The sequence below is a fragment of the Muscardinus avellanarius genome (genome assembly GCF_963383645.1).
Source record: "Muscardinus avellanarius genome assembly, chromosome: 5".
Classification (NCBI taxonomy): Eukaryota; Metazoa; Chordata; class Mammalia; order Rodentia; family Gliridae; genus Muscardinus; species Muscardinus avellanarius.
Window position 1 is genome coordinate 136,643,272 of NC_137790.1, and position 20,327 is coordinate 136,663,598.

Genomic DNA, 20,327 nt, shown 5'->3' on the forward strand with positions numbered 1-20,327 from the left:
CCCAGCGAGGAGTGTGAATCAGCCGTGCATCTGTGGCGCTCCAGGGGGTGCGAACGGGGCCTAGAGGACCCACACCTGTTGGTTGAAGAGTACACTGCGAACAAAGTTTGCCTTCTCTTTCCTGGAGACCACAGCGTGATTCGGCACTTTGGCCAGGTGGCAGCTCCGGGCCTCAGTTACAGGCTTCCTGGTACCATCGAGGCACAGCAACTCAAAGTCTTCCTTCTTCAGACCCTTAGCCCACACCGAAGGGTTGTGTCCTGAGTAGAAAATGTGGGTCAGCCTGAGCCTGATGGCTTGGGTCGAGTGCCACGCCTTTTTCCCAGTCTAAAATTTAGCAAGGCTCATTTTAGCAGGAACGCTGCACGGCGGACATTCCCTGGAACGGGCGCGCGGCAGCTCCTTCTGGGGAACAGGATTAGGCATGGGGATTTGGGGACTTTTTGAAATTGGCCTTGTTACCAAAAAGGTACTTGAGACTTATGTTGTTTAAGGCCCCAAATTGTTTAAAAGAATCCAAGATTTACTCCCTGAAGCTTTAACATTTATGTATGAGTTGTACCTAAATTTCAAAATGACCGATCTAACAAGAATTCTATAAAGACTCAGACAATAACAAGTAGAACAAGCCTTAAAGGCAACCGATCCTTCCCAGGCTTTTCCCAAGCAAATATTAACAATAAACCTAAAACAGAGCCAAGACATTCCCACTGTCACGAGTTCTAAAAAGCCAGCATATGTAATCAGAGGTAGGCTATGGTAGAGTGCCTGCTGACCCCCAGTAACCCTACCCCCTTGGTCGTACAATGGGTATGTGGACAGCAGCAGAAAGACAGGTACCCAGGCACAGCCTTGGGACATGGGAAAGTATGAAACGTTCCCTCCTCAGTAGTGCCTATTGATTAAAAAACAGTGATGTATATCAATCAGAGAGTGTAATGCTTAGTACAGGATATTATTATGGTATTATATTAGTAGTTAATAATAAACTTCTGATCTTTTCCTTAGTTGCTTGTAAGGGGAAATGTTCCCTTAAAAAGAAACTGGCCGTCTGTCACCTTGCCTTGATGTATCAGTTCTTTGTATACTTACTGATGCATTAATTCTGGAAAAAATTGTAAGAATAGAATGTAGCCAAAAATGAAAGTATAAAATGCTTGCCAAAACCGAAAGTAGGGAGAGCAAAATTGGAAAACACAGAGGGCAGCTTCACCCTCCATCGAGTCTGCATGCTGTTTTTCCACTGTACTTCGCCGACTCCTCACCCCACCACTCGCGGACCCCCGACTCTTGCTAGGGCTGGACTCCGGCACGTGGCGCCCAACGTGGGGCTTTATTTCCCCCACTACTTGGTGGTCTTATTTAACAAATGCTGGCATAGGATTATGTGTATTAATCCTTGTTTGTCTTCTCTTTCCAGTCATCCTCCACCCTCACTGGCGGAAGGACACCAACCACCGATCCCTCAAGAGACACAAGACAGAAAAACACACAATAAAAACTATTTTTGTGGAACTAGGGACTGGACCCGAGGACAGTCTACCTCTGAGCTACACCCCTAGCCCTACTTTATATTTTTATTTGAAAACAGGTTCTTACTAAGTTGCTGAGAGCCTCACTAAGTCGCCAAGACTGTCTTCAAACCTGTGATCCTCCTGTCTCACTCTCCCAAATCCTGGGATTACAAGTGTGCACCACCATGCCTGGCATCTATAAAACTTTTTTTTGTTTTTTTTTTTTTGCAGTACCTTGGATGGAACCCAGGGGCATTCTACTTTCAAGCTACACCCCAAGCCCTATTTTTTATTGTTTATTTGGAAACAGGGTCTCACTGAGTTGTAGAGGGCCTCACTAAGAGCTGAGGCTGGCCACGAACCTGGATCCTTCTGTCTCAGCTCCCAAATGCTGAGATTACAAGCATGTGCCACCACACCCGGCCTCAATATAATGTTTTGTGTGTATGTGGCACTGGGGGTGGAATCCAGGGGCTTTCTACCTCTGGGCTACACTCCCAGACCTATTTTATATTTTATTTGGAAAGAGAGTCTCACTAAGTTTCTGAGAGCCTCACTACGTAGCTGAAGCTGGCTTCAAACCCGGATGATCCTCCTGTCTAAGCCTCCTGAGCACTGGGATAACAAGCGTGCGCCACCACGCCTGGCTCAATATAACTTTTAAAAATAAAACGGAAAATCTGAGAGTGGTGCTTCACATCCAGTACTCGGGAGGCTGATATGGGAGGATTGAAGGTTGAAAGCCAGCCTCGACAACTTAGTGAGACCCTTTTTCCAAATAAAAAAATCGAAAAATCTGGGGGTATAGCTCAGAGAAAGAACACCCCTGAGTTCAATCCCCAGTACCATAGAAAATAAAATGTTAAGATCTAAGTCACCGGAGACTAATTGGTTAATGAACTTCCCCGGTTGCCTGCTAGGTAAGAGACTGCACACGGAGACTTGGACTTTTCCAGGGCAGGGAAGGACAGCGCAGGCACTTACCGTTGGTGTTCCGTAGGACCGTGGAGTGCATCAGGAAGGCCACATCTCCCTTCTCCACCAGACACCTGCACAGCGAGGGCCGCGTGAGTGATGGTTCACAGGAGCAGAGGGAGACGCCGAGGGAGTCACGGCCACCCCACACACCGAACCTTCCTCCCAGGCCACCGCACATCCATCCCTGGGGACTGGACAGGAGCGTAATAGAAGGAGACAGCTGCCTCGTTTTCAATCCTGGCCAGTTTCTCCCAAGGGGTGTTCATGTTGTGTCCTTAACAGGGATCTCCAACACGCGACTCTCTGCGTGGAGCAAAACTCGCACCAGAGATGCCCACCAGCCTGAGCAGGGTTGGCGTAGGGCTGTGGAGGAGGAGCGCAGTCACACTCAGGTGTGCCCTGGGCATTACTGGGAGCGAGTGTGCTTCACGCTTGAGCCCATGAAAAATGTTCCCCTGCGTTCAAGGTACATGCTTTATGAGACACATTAAACACGTAAACAAAAATCTGTTTTACCACCAGGCGTGGTAGCGCATGCCTGGAATCCCAGTACTTGGGAGGCTGAGACAGGGGGATCGCAGCTTCAAAGACAGTCTCAGCATGTAGTGAGACTCCCAGCAACCTAGCTGAATATATATATATATATATATATATATATATATATATATATATATATATATATATATATATATATGGCTGGGTATAACGCAGAGGTAGAGTGCCTCTGGGTTCAATCCCTAGTACCCACACACACACATATACACGGTTTCTTCCCCTGGTGGTGTGGGAGGTGGCGGAGTCGAGGAGGCGGGGCCGTGGGGGGTCTTTCGGTCACTAGAGCTGTGTCCTCAGTAGGGACGGTTGGACCCCAGCCGCTCCCTCTTTATCTCCTTTACTTCCTGGCCCAGAGGCTTGTTGTTTTACTCCATCTTGAGCTCTCACCCTGGAGCCTCTAAAAACATGAATCAGAATAGACCTTTTCTACCCGGGCGCGGCGGGCACGCTTGTAATCCCAGCATTGGGGAGGCTGAGACCGGAGGATCGCGGTTCGCGGACAGCCTCAGCTACTTAGTGAGGTCCTCTGCAACTCAGTGAGACCCGGTTTCAAAATAAAGAATAAAAAATTGGGCAGGGGGTGTAGCTCGGAGGTCGAATGCCCCTGGGCTCCATCCCCAGACCCGTATAAAAAAAGCAAAAGAAAAGACCTTTTCTCCCTCCAATCTAATGATCTCAGGCAGTTTGTTACAGTGATGGAAAGCTCACCAACACATCCCTCCCTTGGTTCCTTTGCGGCACTTATGGTTAGAAGGAGCTTCCTTCCTTCCTTCCTTCCATTTATTTTGTGGTTCTTGGGATTGAGCCCAGGGGCATTCTATCTCTGAGCGATTTTTTTTTTTACCCTAGCCCTATTTTATTTACTTTTTATTTTTATTTATTTAGTTTTTTATTTTTAGTTGCTTTTTATTTTTGAAACAGAGTCTTGCTTTCTGAGTGCTGGAATTGCAGGTGCATACCCCTGCACCTAGTAACTGTTCCTTATTTATATGTTTAGTGGTTAGGGCAGGACCACGTGTGCCTTGCCGGCTGCTAAAACTCGGCTACCTAGAACAGCAAGTGCCACAAACTGGGTGCTCAGGCAGTCTTTCTTGAGTGGGTAATGAAGCCCAGGAATATCGATTTTTTGTTTGTTTTGGTACTGTGGATTGAAACCAAGGGCACTCTACCTCTGAGCTACACCCTCATTCCTTTTTATTTTACTTTATTTTATTTTTTGTTTGGAAAGAGGGTCTCACTAAGTAGCTGAGGCTGGCCTCACATCTGTGCTCCTCCTGTCTCAGCCTCCCAAGTTCTGGAATTACAGGCGTGTACCACCATGCCCAGCTAGGAATATCTGTTTTTGAAGGTTACTCACTAGTCTGCTCACTAGTAGGTATAAGCAGCAAGGTGTCCAGTGTGTGTCCTGTGGCCTTTAAAGTGAGGCTCTAAGGCTTCCATGACTGGTCTACTCAGAGGAAGGGCACTCTGCCGCCATTGCGCCTGTTCCTCCCAGGGCACTGAGGTGACCTACAGGTCACCAGGTCAACAGGAGAATGCTCTAGAGCCAGACCATTTCCGATTGCCGTGGTTCTCTAACTCTGGGATGGTGGGAAGGGTGAGGGCAGGGCGGGGCGGAGACGTGGGCTGGCTTCTTGCCTGAAGGCCCCGCCGGAGCCGTAGTACCGCTCGAGGCTGTTGGGCACACACACGTGCTCTGGGTTGAAGCTGCCTCCGCACAGATCACAGAGCCGGGAGTCTGGGTTAGACCCAGGGACGCAGCTGTGTTTGAAGAATTCATCTGCGAGGAAGGATAATCCGAGTTAGCGCATCCCTGACAGCAGGAAAGCCGGGACCTTCCCACAGGTGGCCTAAGTAACGCAAGACGTAGCCAGTCACCACTGAGAGAGAGCGCAAAGCCGGTGCGGCGGGGCGTGCCTATAGTGAGAGCCGGCTTCAAAATAAGGAATTTTTAAAAATAGGGCTGGGGGTATAGCTTGGAGGTAGAAGGCCCCTGGGTTCTATCCCCAGGACTGCAAAATAAATAAGTAATAATAAAGGTTGGGGATGTAGCTCAGTGAACTCCTGGGTTTACTTCCCAGTATCACAGAAAGAGAGGGAGGGAGAGAAGAGAAGGGTAGGGAAAGAGAGGCAGAAAAAAGAGGATGGATGTGTACCTAAGAGGATACACTTGGTAGTTATTGACACCAGGTAGAGTGTTATAGTGTGTGTGTGTGTGTGTGTGTGTGTGTGTGTGTGTGTGTGTTGCTGGGGAGTAAATCCAGAGGCACTATACCTCTGAGCTGCACCCCCAGATGGATTTTATTTTGAAACCTAAGTTGCTGAGGCTGGCCTCGAACTCGCGATCCTACCGTCTCAGCCTCCCAAGTGCTGGGATTACTGGTGTGTAGCAGCCAGCATCTGTCCAGCACCAGCCGAGTACCTGGCTTTGTGTGTGCAGCCGTCCTTTTTGTACACCCAAGGCTCCCGGGTACACAGGGGCCTGGGGGTTGGGTTTAGATTGGGGGACCCTTGCTTCAAGCAGCTGAGGTATGTCTTACGCTCTGGGGAAAGGGGCTCTTGCAGGACAGGAGAAAAACCAAGCCAAAGCGTTTTCAGGGAAGACAGGAGACTGTTCCAAGGCGTCTTGAGGAAATGGTACTGCGGGGTCTGGAGGAAGGGGCTGGGCGCATCCTTCCGGTAGGACGACACGGAGGTCCTTAGTGGTCACCAGCAGAATTCTCCCCGTGGATACTCAGACAAGCCAGTTGGCAGGAGGGAGGGGGGACTGGAAGCACTTTCAAGATGGCGGCCGGGTAGCGACGGGAAGGGAACCGATGCAGGAGCCAGAGTTGCTGGGAGACGGGGAAGAGTTCTAAAGGTGGAAGGAAGCCGGGCATGGCGGTGCACACCCATCAAACCAGCACGAGGGAGGCTAAGATAGGAGGAGCGCAGGCTCGAGGCCAACCTCGGTAACTTAGTGAGACCCTGTTTAAAAATAAGAAATAAAAAGGCCTGGGGGTAGCCGGGCGTGGTGGCGCACGCTTGTCATCCCAGTACATGGGAGGCTGAGACAGGAGGATCGCGGTTCCTGGCCAGCCTCCACTACTTAGTGAGGCCCTCTGCAACTTAGTGAGAGCCGGTTTCAAAATAAAGAATAAAAAATAGGGCTGGGGGTGTTGCTTGGAGGTAGAAAGCCCCTGGGTTCCATCCCCAGGCCCGAATATAAAAGGGGGCTAGGGGTGTTGCTCAGAGGTAGGAAGGAAGGAAGGAAGGAAGGAAGGAAGGAAGGAAGGAAGGAAGGAGGAAGGGAAAGGAAAGGAAATGAGGGAGAGAGAGAGGAGGGACGGAGGGAGGGAGGTGGAAGACACTGGGTATGTTTACGTGTTGTAATTGTTGGCTAGAGCAGAAAAAAAGAAACAAATGTGGGTATGAGGGGAGCCGGGGTGACCCCCAAGCGCAGGGACAGAGCTTGGCTGGTGGAAGGGGCATCGAGGCCAGAGCTTGGCAGTGACACACTGTGGGCACCTTGCTGACAGCTTCGACTGTCTCCCTGAGGTGCAGGCTGGGTCATCGCTGAGAAAGACTGGCCGCTGGGTGTGGGTTTGAGGTGTGGGGGCAATCAGGACTTTTGGGGGGGGCAGAGAAAGAGTGGGGGCCCGTGAGTGCTAATAACCACTTCTCCCTGGGACATTCTCCAAGATGCTCAGCCACCCAGGTACAGGGAGTGAGCCAAGCTGCAGGGCTTCTGAGGGGCGGGGATTTGTCAGATAGGTGGGAAAAGGGAAGACAGAGGCCTGTGAGGTCCCAGCAAGTTCCACCGAAATAACTATTGTTTAATCCCAGTACCTGGGAGGCTGAGACAGGAGGACTGCAGGTTTGTGGTCAGCCTCAACCAATTAGTGAGGCCCTCAGCAACTTAGTGAGACCCTGTTTCAAACTAAAAAATAAAAGAGGGCTGGGGGTGTCGCTTACAGGTAGAACATCCCTGGGTTCAATGTCCAGTCTTACAAAATAAAGAAAATAAAATGCCAAACGTGAGAATCGAAGGGAGATGGGAAGGAATGTCAAATATCCAGCACTCAAGGTTCTTACTGGTGGTAGATGTTCAATTTAAAAAGTGACAATTTAGCCGGACGTGGTGGCACACGCTTGTAATCCCAACATTTGGGAGGCTGAGACAGGAGGATCGCAGTTAGAGGCCAGCCTGAGCTACTTGGTGAGCCCTTTGTAACTCAGTGAGACTCTGTTTTAAAATAAAGAATAAAAAATAGGACGCCGGGCATGGTGGCGCACGCTTGTCATCCCCGTGCTTGGGAGGCGGAGACAGGAGGATGGCGCAGGTTCGAAGCCAGCCGCGCTGGCGTAAGAGACCCTGTTTCAAAAATATAAAAATAGGTCTGGGAGTGTAGCCCGGGGGTAGAAGGGCTTCCAGGAACCCCAGTACCACCAAAAAAAAAAAAAAAATAGGGCTGGGGTGTGGCTCGGAGGTAGAAATGCCCCTGGGTTCCATCCCTAGTACCGCAAAAATATGAATAAATAAAAAAATTTAAAAATAGCCAATTTGGTTTAAGTGTGAAAATCGTACACGCACACACACTTGCTTTGCCTAATGGATGGAGCTCTCCCTTCTCTCTCCTCTCCCCAGGCACAGACCCTGGGAAGCAAGGCCACACCTCTGGAACATACTCACCAAATCTGCAGGACCCAGTCTGGTTGTAGATTAAACCCATGGGGATGTCCCAGCCTGCAGACGTGCCCATGGCGGGGTGGCAGGACTTCTTCCCTCTCAGTGTGTTCCAGTTGATGTTGGGATCTGACTTCTTAACCACGGCCACCACATAGGAACCTTGCAATGGAGAGGCCGGCATTCAATGTCTGCTCTTTTTTTTTTTGGGGGGGGGGGCTGAAGGGAGAGGTGACCGCCCGCCTTCGCAGGCCAGAGCGTGCCTCTGGGCAGGGCAGGTGAGCCGGGCGCTTTCTGCTTCTGTCCCGTCCCCTCCTGTGCTTTCTGGCAGCTCTGCCCTCAGTGCAAGGCAGGAGTTGATGCTGGGAGGGTGGGAGAGACACAGGGTCTTCTGCTGTTCCCTTTACCATCATCTGCTAGGAACGGAGTCTGGAAATGTGAGTCTGTTCTGCCCAGCTCTCCCTTCTCCACCTCAGCAGATTAGAGGCTATTACAGAAATCACAGGGCCAATAGCTGTTGGGCTTCTGGCCCCCATCCCTGGATCACAGCCACAGGGCCTGTCTCGAAGTCACTGTATTTAGAAAGGCCTTGGCCATGGTGGCCTTCACCGGGAGCTGGCTCCATTTCATTCTGGGTGGGAGTCATTATGGGAGCCTCGTATCTACTTCCCACTAGCATCAAATTCCCTGCATTCAATACCTTCCTGCTTAAAACTGTGCTGCGTTTCTTCACCGACTGCTGGCGGGTGCACTCTGCCTGTCCTTTCCAGCAAAGAGCAGGGCCTCCTCAGAGAAGACTCAAGGTTTCTGAGCAAGCTTGCTCTATCAGGGAGTAGACAACAACAGTAGTGTGTGTGTGTGTGTGTGTGTGTGTGTGTGTGTGTGTGTGTGTGTGTCTCCCTTAAGTTTCATGTGCTCGAAGGTGGGGCTTTGGGGAAGTAACTGGGTCATGACAGCTCTGACCTCATCACTGAATTAACCCATCTATGTCTGAATGCACTGGGAGGCGGGACCCAGCTGGACAAAGCCGGGCACCGGGGATGCACCCTAGGAAGGCTTATCTTTGCCATGGCCCCTTCTCTCTCTGTCTCTCTCTTTCTCTCTGTCTCCCCCCTCCTCCCTTTCCCTCTCCTCCACCATGCCTCTCTGCCTTGATGCTCTGCTTCACCCCAGGCCCAGTGCAATGGAGCTGGCTCACCATGAACTGAACCCTGAAACCATGAGCCAAGGTAAACATTTTCCTCTGCTATGTTGTCCTCATCAAGTATTTTGGTCACAGCAACAAACTGCTGGCACACACATACATAATTACTCATATGATGCACACTTCTAATATTTCTATTAAATATATGTGTTTAGAAATGGACTACAGATGAGCTGGGCATGGTTAGGCATGCTTGTAAGCCCAGTACTTGGGAGGCTGAGACAGGAGGATCACAGGTTCACGGCCAGCCTCAGCTACTTAGTGAGGCCCTCTGCAACTTAGGGAGTCCCTGTTTTAAAATTAGAAAGTAAAGTAAGAGCTGAGAATGGTGGTGCACGCTTGTAATCCAGCATTTGGGAGGCTGAGACCGGAGAGATCATAGTTTGCAGACAGCCTCAGCTACTTAGTGAGGCCCTTTGCAACTCAGTGAAACTCTGTTTCTAAATAAAGAATACAAAATAGGATATATCTCAGAGGTAGAATGCCCTTGGGTTCGATCCTAATTCCACACACACAATAAAGGATTACAGTATATTTGTCATGGTGGGTGCCAAGATGCAATTTCAATACCCATGTTCAGAGCTCTCTGAAAATGTATTGTAGAGCTGCTGCTGCTAGCCTCTGTCTGCCACTCTCCCAGGTAACAAGAATATCTTGAACTCCCACATCTTCCTGTAGCAGAGACCTTGCTAATAAGTATCATGATTAGGTCCTGAGCCACACAGACACATACCACTGCTCCCTGACATGTCTACATGCATGCACCCACATACAGTTGCACACAAGACTCTACTATTTCAATAGAATTTTGCTAGGCATTATTTTCAGCAAGTTGCTCTGTTCTTCAATAATATGTAGTGCATAGCTTTTTAATTCAAAAGAAACAAACATACCGATTTCATTCTGTTACTGGTTGAATCTAGGTTGTGTCCTATGACAAGTATCATATGTTAAAATCTCCCCAGTGGTGGACTTTTATTTACTTATTTTTGTGGTATTGGGGATTGAATGCAGGGACTTTCTACCTCCAGGCTATATCCCCAGGCCTATTTTATTTTTTATTTTGAAACACGGTCTTGCTAAGTTGCTGTGCGACTTGCTGAGGTTGGCCTTGAACCTCTGATCCTATCCACCACGCCCAGCTCCCTGGTGGGCATTCATATTGTGACTCATTTCCCCCTCTCACAGGCCACTTATTTATAATCCCTCTGTCCATGTGGGATTGGAATGTCTGACTCTGAAATGCCCCCCTAAGTATTTCTGTTGAAGTTCAAAAGAAAAAAAAAAGAGCTTTGGTAACTCCTTTCTTAATATTAAGTTTTTTATTTTCTAGGGTTACAATATTATTTTCTAATAACATTTTAATCTCTTTTCATGCCTGCACTATCTTACACACACACACACACACACACACACACACTCTCTCTCTCTCTCTCTCTCTCTCTCTCTCTCTCTCTCTCTCTTTCTTATGTTTATTGCAGTCTTTGGTAGGAACTATCACTCTTGACTTAATCCCAATTCTAACGGAAATCATCATGCTTTATTCAGGGACTCCTACCCAGCACTGTGTAAGTGCTTGTGCTGGTGGAGCGAGTCCTGAACCACAGACAGAAACTGGAAAGGTGAACCCAGTGTTACTGGCTCCCACTCACCTCTTAAGGGTGTGTTCACACATCTCGACCCAAGCTGCTTACCATACTGGTTAGGCTCTAAATTTTAAAAAAAAACAGAAGCAATCAAGGTACATGGCATTAAACTCTCAGAGTTCTCTACCCAAACCTTCTTGATCATAAGCAGCAAGAATAAAAGGAGAAGCATTAACTGTAATTAATGGCTTAGATCTAGAATGTTCCCCGAGACCTCTTGGGAGTAGGCAGCCATACTGGAGGTGGGGCTTGGTTGCCGAGGAGGGGCCCTGGGGATGCGGCCTTGGGGGTTACACGTGGTCCCTCCGCCCCTGCTCTCTCCCTCTCTGACATATGAGAGCAGAGCTGTGCTCTCCCGCTGTCATGCCTTGAGCTCCACAGACCTGACCTAACATGGCCTGAACCCCTGAGTGTTCAGAACTATGTTCAAATAAACCTTCCTTCCTCTGAGTTGTGTGGCCTGTTGTTTAGGACTACAGCAGTGAGATGCTGACTGAGACGCTACCTAAGCCGTCGGTCACTGGCTGCCAGCGAGCTGAGGTTCTGCAGGCCCCTTCAACACCTCTCCCTCTGCCCTTTCCCATCTAAAAGTTAGGTTCCACACCAGCATTGATAATTCCATTCTCAGGCAGATGCAAAAGAAAGAAAATAAGATGCCTACTGAAGGGAAAGAGGGGTGAGATAGCCGCAGATCTTGGCCAGGTTCGTCTGCAGTAACTGTGCGGTCCCCTCGGCATCTTGTCCTGAATTAGTGGGCAGCTCTAACACAGCCATCGGCAAGCATTGCGCTCTCTCAGTAACAAGAGTATTATTTTGAGACTTTTCTGCCCAACTCCTGCTTCTGTATCTTCACTGTTGTTGTTTTTGGTTTTTTTTTTGGGGGGGGGGAGAACTGGAAATTGAAACCAGGAGCATTCTACTTCCATGCTATACCCCCAGCCCTATTTTATTTTATTTTATTTTTTGTTTTGAAACAGAGTCTCTCTAGGATGCTGCGAGTCTCGCTAAATTACTGAGACTGTCCTTGACCCTGTGATCCTCCTGCCTCAGCCTCCCAAGTCCTGGGATTACTGGGACTCCAGGCATGTGCCACCATGCCCAGCTTCTTCACTGGTTTTGACTCTAGGGAGGGGTATTTTATCAACTAGTTCCCTAACACCTCAACAATAGTTACTAGTATCCTGTTCCACACGACGTTATTTCTTCCCCTTTCTACGTCCAGGCCCTCCCCCCACTTACCATAGTTCTCCCCCAGGACAGGCACCAGGCCACACTGGCCCGCAATGTAGACAAATCCTGCATCCAGGGTCATGGCATCAGCGTCTCCTTTCTGAAGTTGAGAAAGCCATCAGTGGTGGGACAGTGACTGTCTCCCGTCCCGCTGGCCCTCCGAGGCTCCCATCACGCTGACTCCACCTCACTCGCCCTTGATGGGCCAGACCTCAGATCACCCGAGTCCTCTACCACGTACACGTGGGCTTCAGAAGACAGGACCCGCCTTGGTGCTGTTGGCCCAGGAGTGGATGCCCGGCCCAGGCCACACTCGGACATCTCTGTGTGCCCCCAGGGGGCTCAGGCCACACTCGGACATCTCTGTGTGCCCCCAGGGGGCCCAGGCCACACTCGGACATCTCTGTGTGCCCCCAGGGGGCTCAGGCCACACTCGGACATCTCTGTGTGCCCCCAGGGGGCCCAGGCCACACTCGGACATCTCTGTGTGCCCCCAGGGGGCCCAGGCCACACTCGGACATCTCTGTGTGCCCCCAGGAGGCCCAGGCCACACTCGGACATCTCTGTGTGCCCCCAGGGGGCCCAGGCTGAGTCCGGGACATGCCCTGACCACACCGTCTGTGTGACCAGGGTCAGATCCACAATCCACATGGCCAGGCTCAGGGACAGTATTGAATCTATTTTAGGGAGTATGTTCTCCTTCAAACAAGGGCATATATCCCATAACCCCCTTAGCACTCTGCTCAGAACCCAGGAATGACAAATGCTTTCAATAAAAACTATTTTATAAGCTGGGCGTGGTGGCGCGTGCTTGTAATCCCAGCATTTAGGAGGCTGAGACAGGAGAGTATGGATGTGCGACCAGCTACTTAGTGAGGTCCTTTGCGAACTCAGTGAGACCCTGTTTTAAAATAAAGAATAAAAAACGGGGCTGGGGGTCTAACTCAGAGATAGAATGCCCCTGGGTTCCATCCCTAGTACCGAAAAAAAAAAAATACACAAAAAACTATTAAATAACTCATTAATAATTAACTTACTTCAACTAATTTTCTAAATACAGAGGAAAATGTATAAATTGTTAGCCGGGCGTGGTGGCGCACACTTGTAATCCCTGCACTTGGGAGGCTGAGACGGGAGGATGGCGCAGGTTCGAAGCCAGCCTCAGCTACTTAGTGAGGCTCTCAGCAGCTTAGGGAGGCCCTGTTTCCAAATAAAGTATAAAATGGGTCTGGGAGTATAGCCCGGAGGTAGAAAGCCTCTGGGTTCCACCCCCAGTACCACCAAAAAAAATGTATAAATTGTTAATTATGTTCATATAATTATTTTTATTTTATTTATTTTTTAATTTTGTGGTACTGGGATAATTTGGTAGTAGCACCCAAATAGGGGCTTTCTACCTCTGGGCTATACTCCCAGACCTATTTTATTTTTTATTTAGAAACAGGGTCTCATCTAAGTTTCTGAGAGCCTTATTAAGTTGCTGATGCTGGCTTCAAACTTGCAATATTCCTGTCTCAGCCTCCCAAGTAATGGGATTACAAACATGCACCACCACATACCCAGCTTTCTATAATTATATTCTTCAAAATAAATATAAACAAATATATAAACACTGTTCTTTTTTTTTTCTTCAGGACTGAGGGTTGAAGCCAGAGGCATTCTACCTCTAAGCTATACACCTAGACTTATTTATTTGTTTGTTTGTTTTTGGTGGTACTGAGTATGGAACACAGGAGCCTTCTACCTTTGAGCTACACCGTCAGACCCATTTAATTTTTTATTTGTAAACAGGGTCTCATTAAGTTGCTGAAAGTCTTACTAAGCTTCTGAGGCTGGCCTCAAACCTGCAATCCTCCCATCTCAGCCTCCAAAATACTGGGATTGTAAACATGCACCACACTGCCTGGCTAACAGTGTTCACTTTTAACTTGTTAACTGCCCTTCTAGAAATCTAAAAAGTATACCAATCTCTTATATCAGCTTTTTTCTAAATACCAGTGATTACCTATGTGTTCTGTACAAATTCCAGTAACACAGGTATTATAATTTTTCTTTTTTTTATGGCACTGGGGATTAAACCCAGGGGCATTCTGCCTCCAAATTATACATACCTCCAGCCCTATTATATTTTTTATTTTTATTTTATTTTATTTTTTTGGTGGTATTGGGGGTGGAACCCAGAGGCTTTCTACCTCCAGGCTATACTCCCAGACCCATTTTTATATTTTATTTGGAAACAGGGTCTCACTAAGTTGCCAAGAGCCTCACTAAGTAGCTAAGGCTGGCTTCGAACCTGCGCGATCCTCCTGTCTCAGCCTCCCAAGCGCGGGGATTACAAGCGTGCGCCACCACGCCTGGCCTATATTCTTTATTTTAAAACAGGGTCTCACTGAATTGCAGAGAGCCCACGAGTAGCTGAGGCTGGCCTTGAACCTGTGATCCTCCTGCCTCAGCCTCCCATGTATTGGGATTACAAGCCTGAGCCATCACACCTGGTGATAAATTTCCTTTTCTGATAGATTAGTGAACTGAAGCAGGGAGAGGTTAAATAATTTGTGTAATATATGCTCACTAAGATTTAGTCTTAGGCACTGTAATTCCTGAAGTAACCAAATTATTCCAAAGCACACAACCCTAAACAGTACTTCTATCCCTGAAGTTGGTAAGAAATACCTCGAAGGCTTATCAAAAAGATTAATAAGGTAATGGCAAAACTCATTAGCATGCTTGGCACATAGGAGGTAACAGAAGAAATACTAGCTATCAGCCAGGCATGGTGGTGTACATCTGTAATCCCAGTACTCGGGAGGCTGAGACAGGAGGATCGCAGATTCAAGGACAGCCTCAGCTACTTAGCTAGATACTGTTTACAAATAAAAAATAAAATAAGACTGGAGTGTAGCTTGTAGGTAAAAATGTCTGTTGGTTCAATCCCCAGCACCACAAATAAATAAATGAATAAATAAATATATATATTTTAAAGAGAAATATTAGCTATCATTAATATCAAAGATATACTCAGAAATGTTGACAGTTAAAGATATAAAACTTTTCAATGCTACATTTTTTATAATAGCAAAGGGTTTGGAAATAGCCAAAAACACAAACATTTAGAAATTAGTTAAGTAAATCGAGGCAGAATTATGTGGTATAATATTATGCAGCTGTTAAATATATATATAGTTAGCCAGGCGTGGTGGCGCACACTTATAATCCCTGTGCTTGGGAGGCTAAGATAGGATCGCGCAGGTTCGAAGCCAGCCTCAGCTACTTAGTGAGGCTCTCAGCAGCTCAGTGAGACCCTGTTTCCAAATAAAGTATAAAATAGGTCTGGAAGTATAGCCCAGAGTTAGAAGAACCCCTGGGTTCCATCCCCAATATCACTAAAAAATAAAAAATATGTATATAGTTAAATATTTCATTATCTAAGCAAGTACGCCAACCGTGGCCCAAACATTAAATAATAATGATAAACCAGGCATGGTGGTACACACTTGTAATCCTAGTACTTGGGAGGCTGAAATGGGAGGATCACAGGTTCGTGACCAGCCTCAGCTACTTAGTGAAGCCCTCTGCAATTTAGTGAGAACCTGTTTTAAAATGAAGAATAAAAAATAGGGCTGGGGGTGTGGCTGGGAGGTAGAATGCCCTGAGTTCCATCCCCAGTACCACAAAAAAATAAACTATGGCTTGGAGTGTAGTTTAGAAGTAAAATACCTCTGGGTTCAATCTGCGGTACCACTAAAATAATAATAACAACAACAACAACAACAACAACAATATTGACTGATTCCTCTGCCAGGCACTATTCTGAGCATTCCAGTTGTAACCCTTACAGGTGAGGAATTCAAGATGCTGTATAATCAGCAAGACTCCTGTACAGCCATTCTAAGTTTGACAGTTTTACACACACACACACACACACACACACACACACACACACACACACACACATCTTGGGGGTCTGAGGATGGAACCCAGAGGCATTTGGCCTCCGAGCTACACCCCCTGCCCTAATTTTTATTCTTTATTTTGAAACAGGGTCTCACTGAGTTGTGAAGGGCCTCACTAGGTAGCCGAGGCTGTCCGCAAACCGCGATCCTCCGGTCTCGGCCTCCCGAATGCTGGGATGACAAGCGTGCGCCACCACGCCCGGCTTTATTTATATATTTTAACCTGATTATAAAAATATTAACTGCCTATAGAAGATTGGAAGGTTCATAATACAACATCATTCAGAAATTATGTGATGATTGAAAAAATAAATTGCGAGACGACCTCTGCGTGTTGAAGGGATGAGTTTTCTTAATTTTCTTTCTTCTCTCTTTTCTGTTTGTTTTAGCGGTACTGGGTATTCAAGCCAGGCGCATTCTACCTCTGAGCTATACCTCTGCTCTCTTAATTTCTTTACGTTGAAGCAGGGTCCCACTAGGTTGCTAAGAGTGTCACAACATTGCTCAGCCTGTCCTGGGACCTGCGGTCCTCCTCCCTCCGCCTCTGGGCAGCTGGTTTCCAGGTGTGGACCACTTTGAGCAGAGATTTTCTGAACAGTTTCATTTATCTGCCGCCAACAGTAGTATTTCTAGGACCCGGAAAAAAACATTAAGGACCGAAAAGGTGGCCCTGCCGGGTGCGCAGCGGTTGGGCAGGGCCCCCTCCGAGCTCCCCAACTCCAGAGTTGAGCCCCGAGGAGCCCTGGGCGGCTGTTTGAGGGGCTCCTGGGGAGGGCCCAGCGCACAGCATCTGCACGGCAGAGCCGAGCTGTGGCGGGTGCTCCTACCGTGATGGCGGCAATGCAGTCCTCAGTGGTCTCCTCCACAACGCACGTCAAAATCCCGCCGCTCACCACTCTCCACAGTTCACACTTGGCCTTCTCGTGCTCACCCACCGTGCACCACCGCAGCTTCTCGGGGTGTTCTGTACCTGGGGTGGGTGGAGGAGAGCCAGGGAGGCAAAAGGGAGCCCAGGAGGCAGCAGAGTGGCTGCCTGACGGGCCCTTGCTGGCGGCCGCAAAGGGGGCTGACCCATTCCTCCTACACTGCTAATTCCTGCCCACCTCCCTCCAGGAGAAGCGGAACCCAAGCCAAGGCCTTCTAGAGTTTCCCTTCCAGAACTGGGTTCCCCATCCTGGGAGCAGGCCCCAGCGGCTCATCCCCAAGTCCTGTTCTGGGTGGACACTGGCTGGCTGGCTTTGCTCCCCGCCCTGCCCACGTCCCACATGGTGGCTGTCTGTGGTGTCTGCTCAGTAAATTTTTGTGTGTGTGCGGCAATATTGGGAGTGGAACCCGGAGGCATTCTACCTCCAAGCTACACTCCCAGCCCTCTTTTTCAGTCTTTTATTTTTGGAAACAGGGTCTCACTGAGTTACAAGGGGCCTAAGTAGCTGAACAATCCTCCTGTCTCAGCCTCCCGAATGCTGGTATTACGAACGAACGTGCGCCACCACGCCCGGCCCACTCAGTAACTACTGACTGACTCAAAGGAGGGGGGAGATAGAGAAGGAGAAAGGAGGTGCGGAGATCCGGGAGAAGTCAGGAGCTGGACTCAGAAGCCCTGGCATTCCTGCTGGGCCCCGGTGGAGTAGCAGCGTGTTCTCACTTTAAGACTGAAAGGCTGGCGATGGAAAGCTCCGGGCCCCAAGGACACGGGCCTGCAGTGTTGAAAGGCAGCTGTGTAACCCCAGCAGGGGATGAATCCACCGGGATGGATTTATCAGGGTGGCCTGGGCTGGAGGGACGTGGCTGGCTGGGCCTTGGGACTGTATATCCACCTTCCTCCCATTCCCTCTCTTGCTTCCGGCCTCCATGATGGGAGAACGGAGACTGCACTCTCCCTCTCTCCACTCCCTGCCGCCATGTCCTGAGATCCGCAGTCCCCGGCCTCACGTGGACTGAATCCCGAAACCGTGAGCAAATAAATCATCCTTCCTCTAAGTTACGAGCCCAGCCTTGGGGTTAGAGCAGCGAGGTGGTGACTAATAACTAAGACGGATGGGCTGTTGGCCCTGTCAAACACGCCTGTCACCGGGCCGACAGCCCGGTTAGGAAAGTCGACGGGACCGTTATCATTTCTGCTTGACTATAATAAGGGCTTCAAAGCAGCCCCCCCTTTTTTGGTACTGGGGATTGAGCCCAGAGGCAATCTACCCCCAGACCTTTTTTATTTTGCTTTTGAAACAAGGTCTCGCTAGTTTGCTGAGATCTTCCTATCTCAGCTTCCCAAGTACTGGGACTGCAGGCGTGGGCCACCATGCCCGGCTTCAAACCCCTTTTGTAGTCACAGACTTCAGGCCCTTCTCTGAGCAGAGCAGAAAATCCCCTCCTCAGCCCAGTTCAATTGATAGTTCCCTGGGCGCTGTAGGTCAGCAGGGTCAGGCGAGGCCTGCAGCACCCAGAGACCCGCAACTCATGGTCCCTCCTGTCACCCCGGCCAGGCACTGTCCAAGACCTTACATACCTCTCTTTAAATACTGAATGGCAGAAAGATACTCATATCCCAGGAACAACTTGGCGTCCATCTTAGGAGGGACCTTTAAAAACCCACGGGCGGCATCGGTAAACAGCAGGTCTTTCCCGTGGGGGGAGCCAAAGAGCTGGAATCCTGATGACTTGACTGCTCCAAATTTTTCCTGTTCAAAGGATAAATAAATAAATAAGCCAGGTGTGGTGGTGCATTCTTATAATCCCAGTACTTGGGAGGCTGACATGGAGAATCATGGGTTCATGGCCAGCCTCAGCAATTTAGTGAGACTCTGTCTCAAAATGAAAAATAAAAAGGGCTAGAAGTGTAAGCCGGGCGTGGTGGCGCACGCTTGTAATCCCCGCGCTTGGGAGGCGGAGACAGGAGGATCGCGCAGGTTCGAAGCCAGCCGCGCTGGCTTAGGAGACCCTGTTTCCAAAAATAAAAAAATAGGTCTGGGAGTGTAGCCCGGGTATAGAAGGGCTTCCAGGAACCCCAGTACCTCCAAAAAAAAGGAGGGCTAGAAGTGTAGCTCAGAGGTTAAAAAAAAAGGAAGGAAAGGAAGGGTAAAAGAGGGAGGCAGACCTTGAGTTACAGATAAAGACAAAACAAACCCCAAACCAGATAAGGAAAGCAGAGAGAAATATGCAGGAGACCCCTTAACACACCATCTACTTTCCAAGTTCCAGTTACCTCCAGTTAGCCACACTCAAAAACAGTAAATGGAAATTTCCCCAAATAGTCAGTTTAAAGTACTTTTAATGGGATATAGTGTTGTGTTCTCTTTTGTTACTAGCTGTGAGGTCTGGCTGAAGGCAAATGCTGTAGGAAGAGGCCCCCGAGGACTAGGCGCAGGGCCAAGTCCACAAGCTGCTCCAAGAGCCATGGCCACACGCAAACCCGTGTGTTCTCCTAGGCACGTGCATTCTTGATTAAGTTTAGGATTAGCTGAAAAATATTTAAGTGTTGTTAGTTTTTCTTTGACTCACACGCCATCCAATCCTTTGTCCTAGATACCCCGGCTTGCTCTTCCACGTTTTATGATACATAAGTGCCCATTACCCTGAATAAAGTTGTCAGTGGCCTTCCACAACTGTCCGCATCCTTTCAGAAGAAGACTCTCCAAGTCCCGGAGAGAAAATCTCCAACTATCAGCTAGTATTGTTAATCTCTTACTGGGCCTGATTTATAAGTTAAACTTTATCATAGGTTTACATAGAGAAAAACAGTCTGGGCGCTCCCCAACTTAGGATGGTTTGACTTAAGAAGTTTTGCCATGACAATGGGTTTAGCCAGATATAACCCATCATAAGTTGAGAAGTACAAGGTGTGGTGTCGCATGTACTTGGGAGACTGAGACAGGAGGATCTCAGGTTCAAAGCTAGCATCAATAACTTAGTGAGGCCCTTAGCAACTCAGCAAGACCCTGTTTCCAATTTTTAAAAAATAGAGCTGGGGTGTAACTTGGAGGGAGAATGCTCCTGAGTTCAATTGCAGCACCACAAACGGTGATGATGCTGATGCTGATGCTGATGGTGATAATAATGGGGCTGATGGTGGTGGTGATGATGATGTTGATGATGGTGGTGGTGGTGATGATGGTGATGGTGATGGTGGTGATGGTGATGGTGATAGTGGTGATGGTGATGGTGGTGATGGTAATGATGGTGGTGATGGTGATGGTGGTGATGGTGGTGGTGGTGGTGGTGGTGGTGATGTTGATGGTAATGGTTATAGTGGTAATGGTGATGATGGTGATGGTGGTGATGGTGATGGTGGTGATGGTGATGGTGATAATGGTGATGATGATGGTGATGGTGGTAATGGTGATGGTGGTAATGGTGATGGTAGTGATGGTGATGATAATGGTGATGGTGGTAATGGTGATGGTGGTGATGGTGATGATAATGATGATGATGTTGATGATGGTGATAGTGATGATGGTGATGGTGGTAGTGGTGATGGTGATGATGATGGTGGTGATGGGATGGTGGTAATGATGATGGTGATGATAATGGTGATGATGGTGGTGATGGTAATGATGGTGGTGGTGATGGTGGTGATGGTGATGGTGG

At 48.6% G+C, this 20,327-nt stretch overlaps 1 protein-coding gene across 1 annotated transcript in view; it reads right to left on the minus strand.

Annotated features, from left to right (window-relative positions):
* LOC308263628 (inhibitor of carbonic anhydrase-like) overlaps positions 1-20,327 on the minus strand; it is a gene marked incomplete at both ends in the record, with an annotated part of 49,775 nt that overhangs the window by 13,101 nt on the left and 16,347 nt on the right. Inside the window, 9 exons of the mRNA XM_080696613.1 lie at positions 76-260; positions 2,499-2,563; positions 4,686-4,827; positions 7,720-7,875; positions 7,957-8,075; positions 11,225-11,306; positions 11,803-11,893; positions 16,574-16,716; positions 18,250-18,421. Coding sequence (XP_080552739.1) covers positions 76-260; positions 2,499-2,563; positions 4,686-4,827; positions 7,720-7,875; positions 7,957-8,075; positions 11,225-11,306; positions 11,803-11,893; positions 16,574-16,716; positions 18,250-18,421 — 1,155 coding nt within the window. The remainder of the gene's footprint in view (positions 1-75; positions 261-2,498; positions 2,564-4,685; positions 4,828-7,719; positions 7,876-7,956; positions 8,076-11,224; positions 11,307-11,802; positions 11,894-16,573; positions 16,717-18,249; positions 18,422-20,327) is intronic.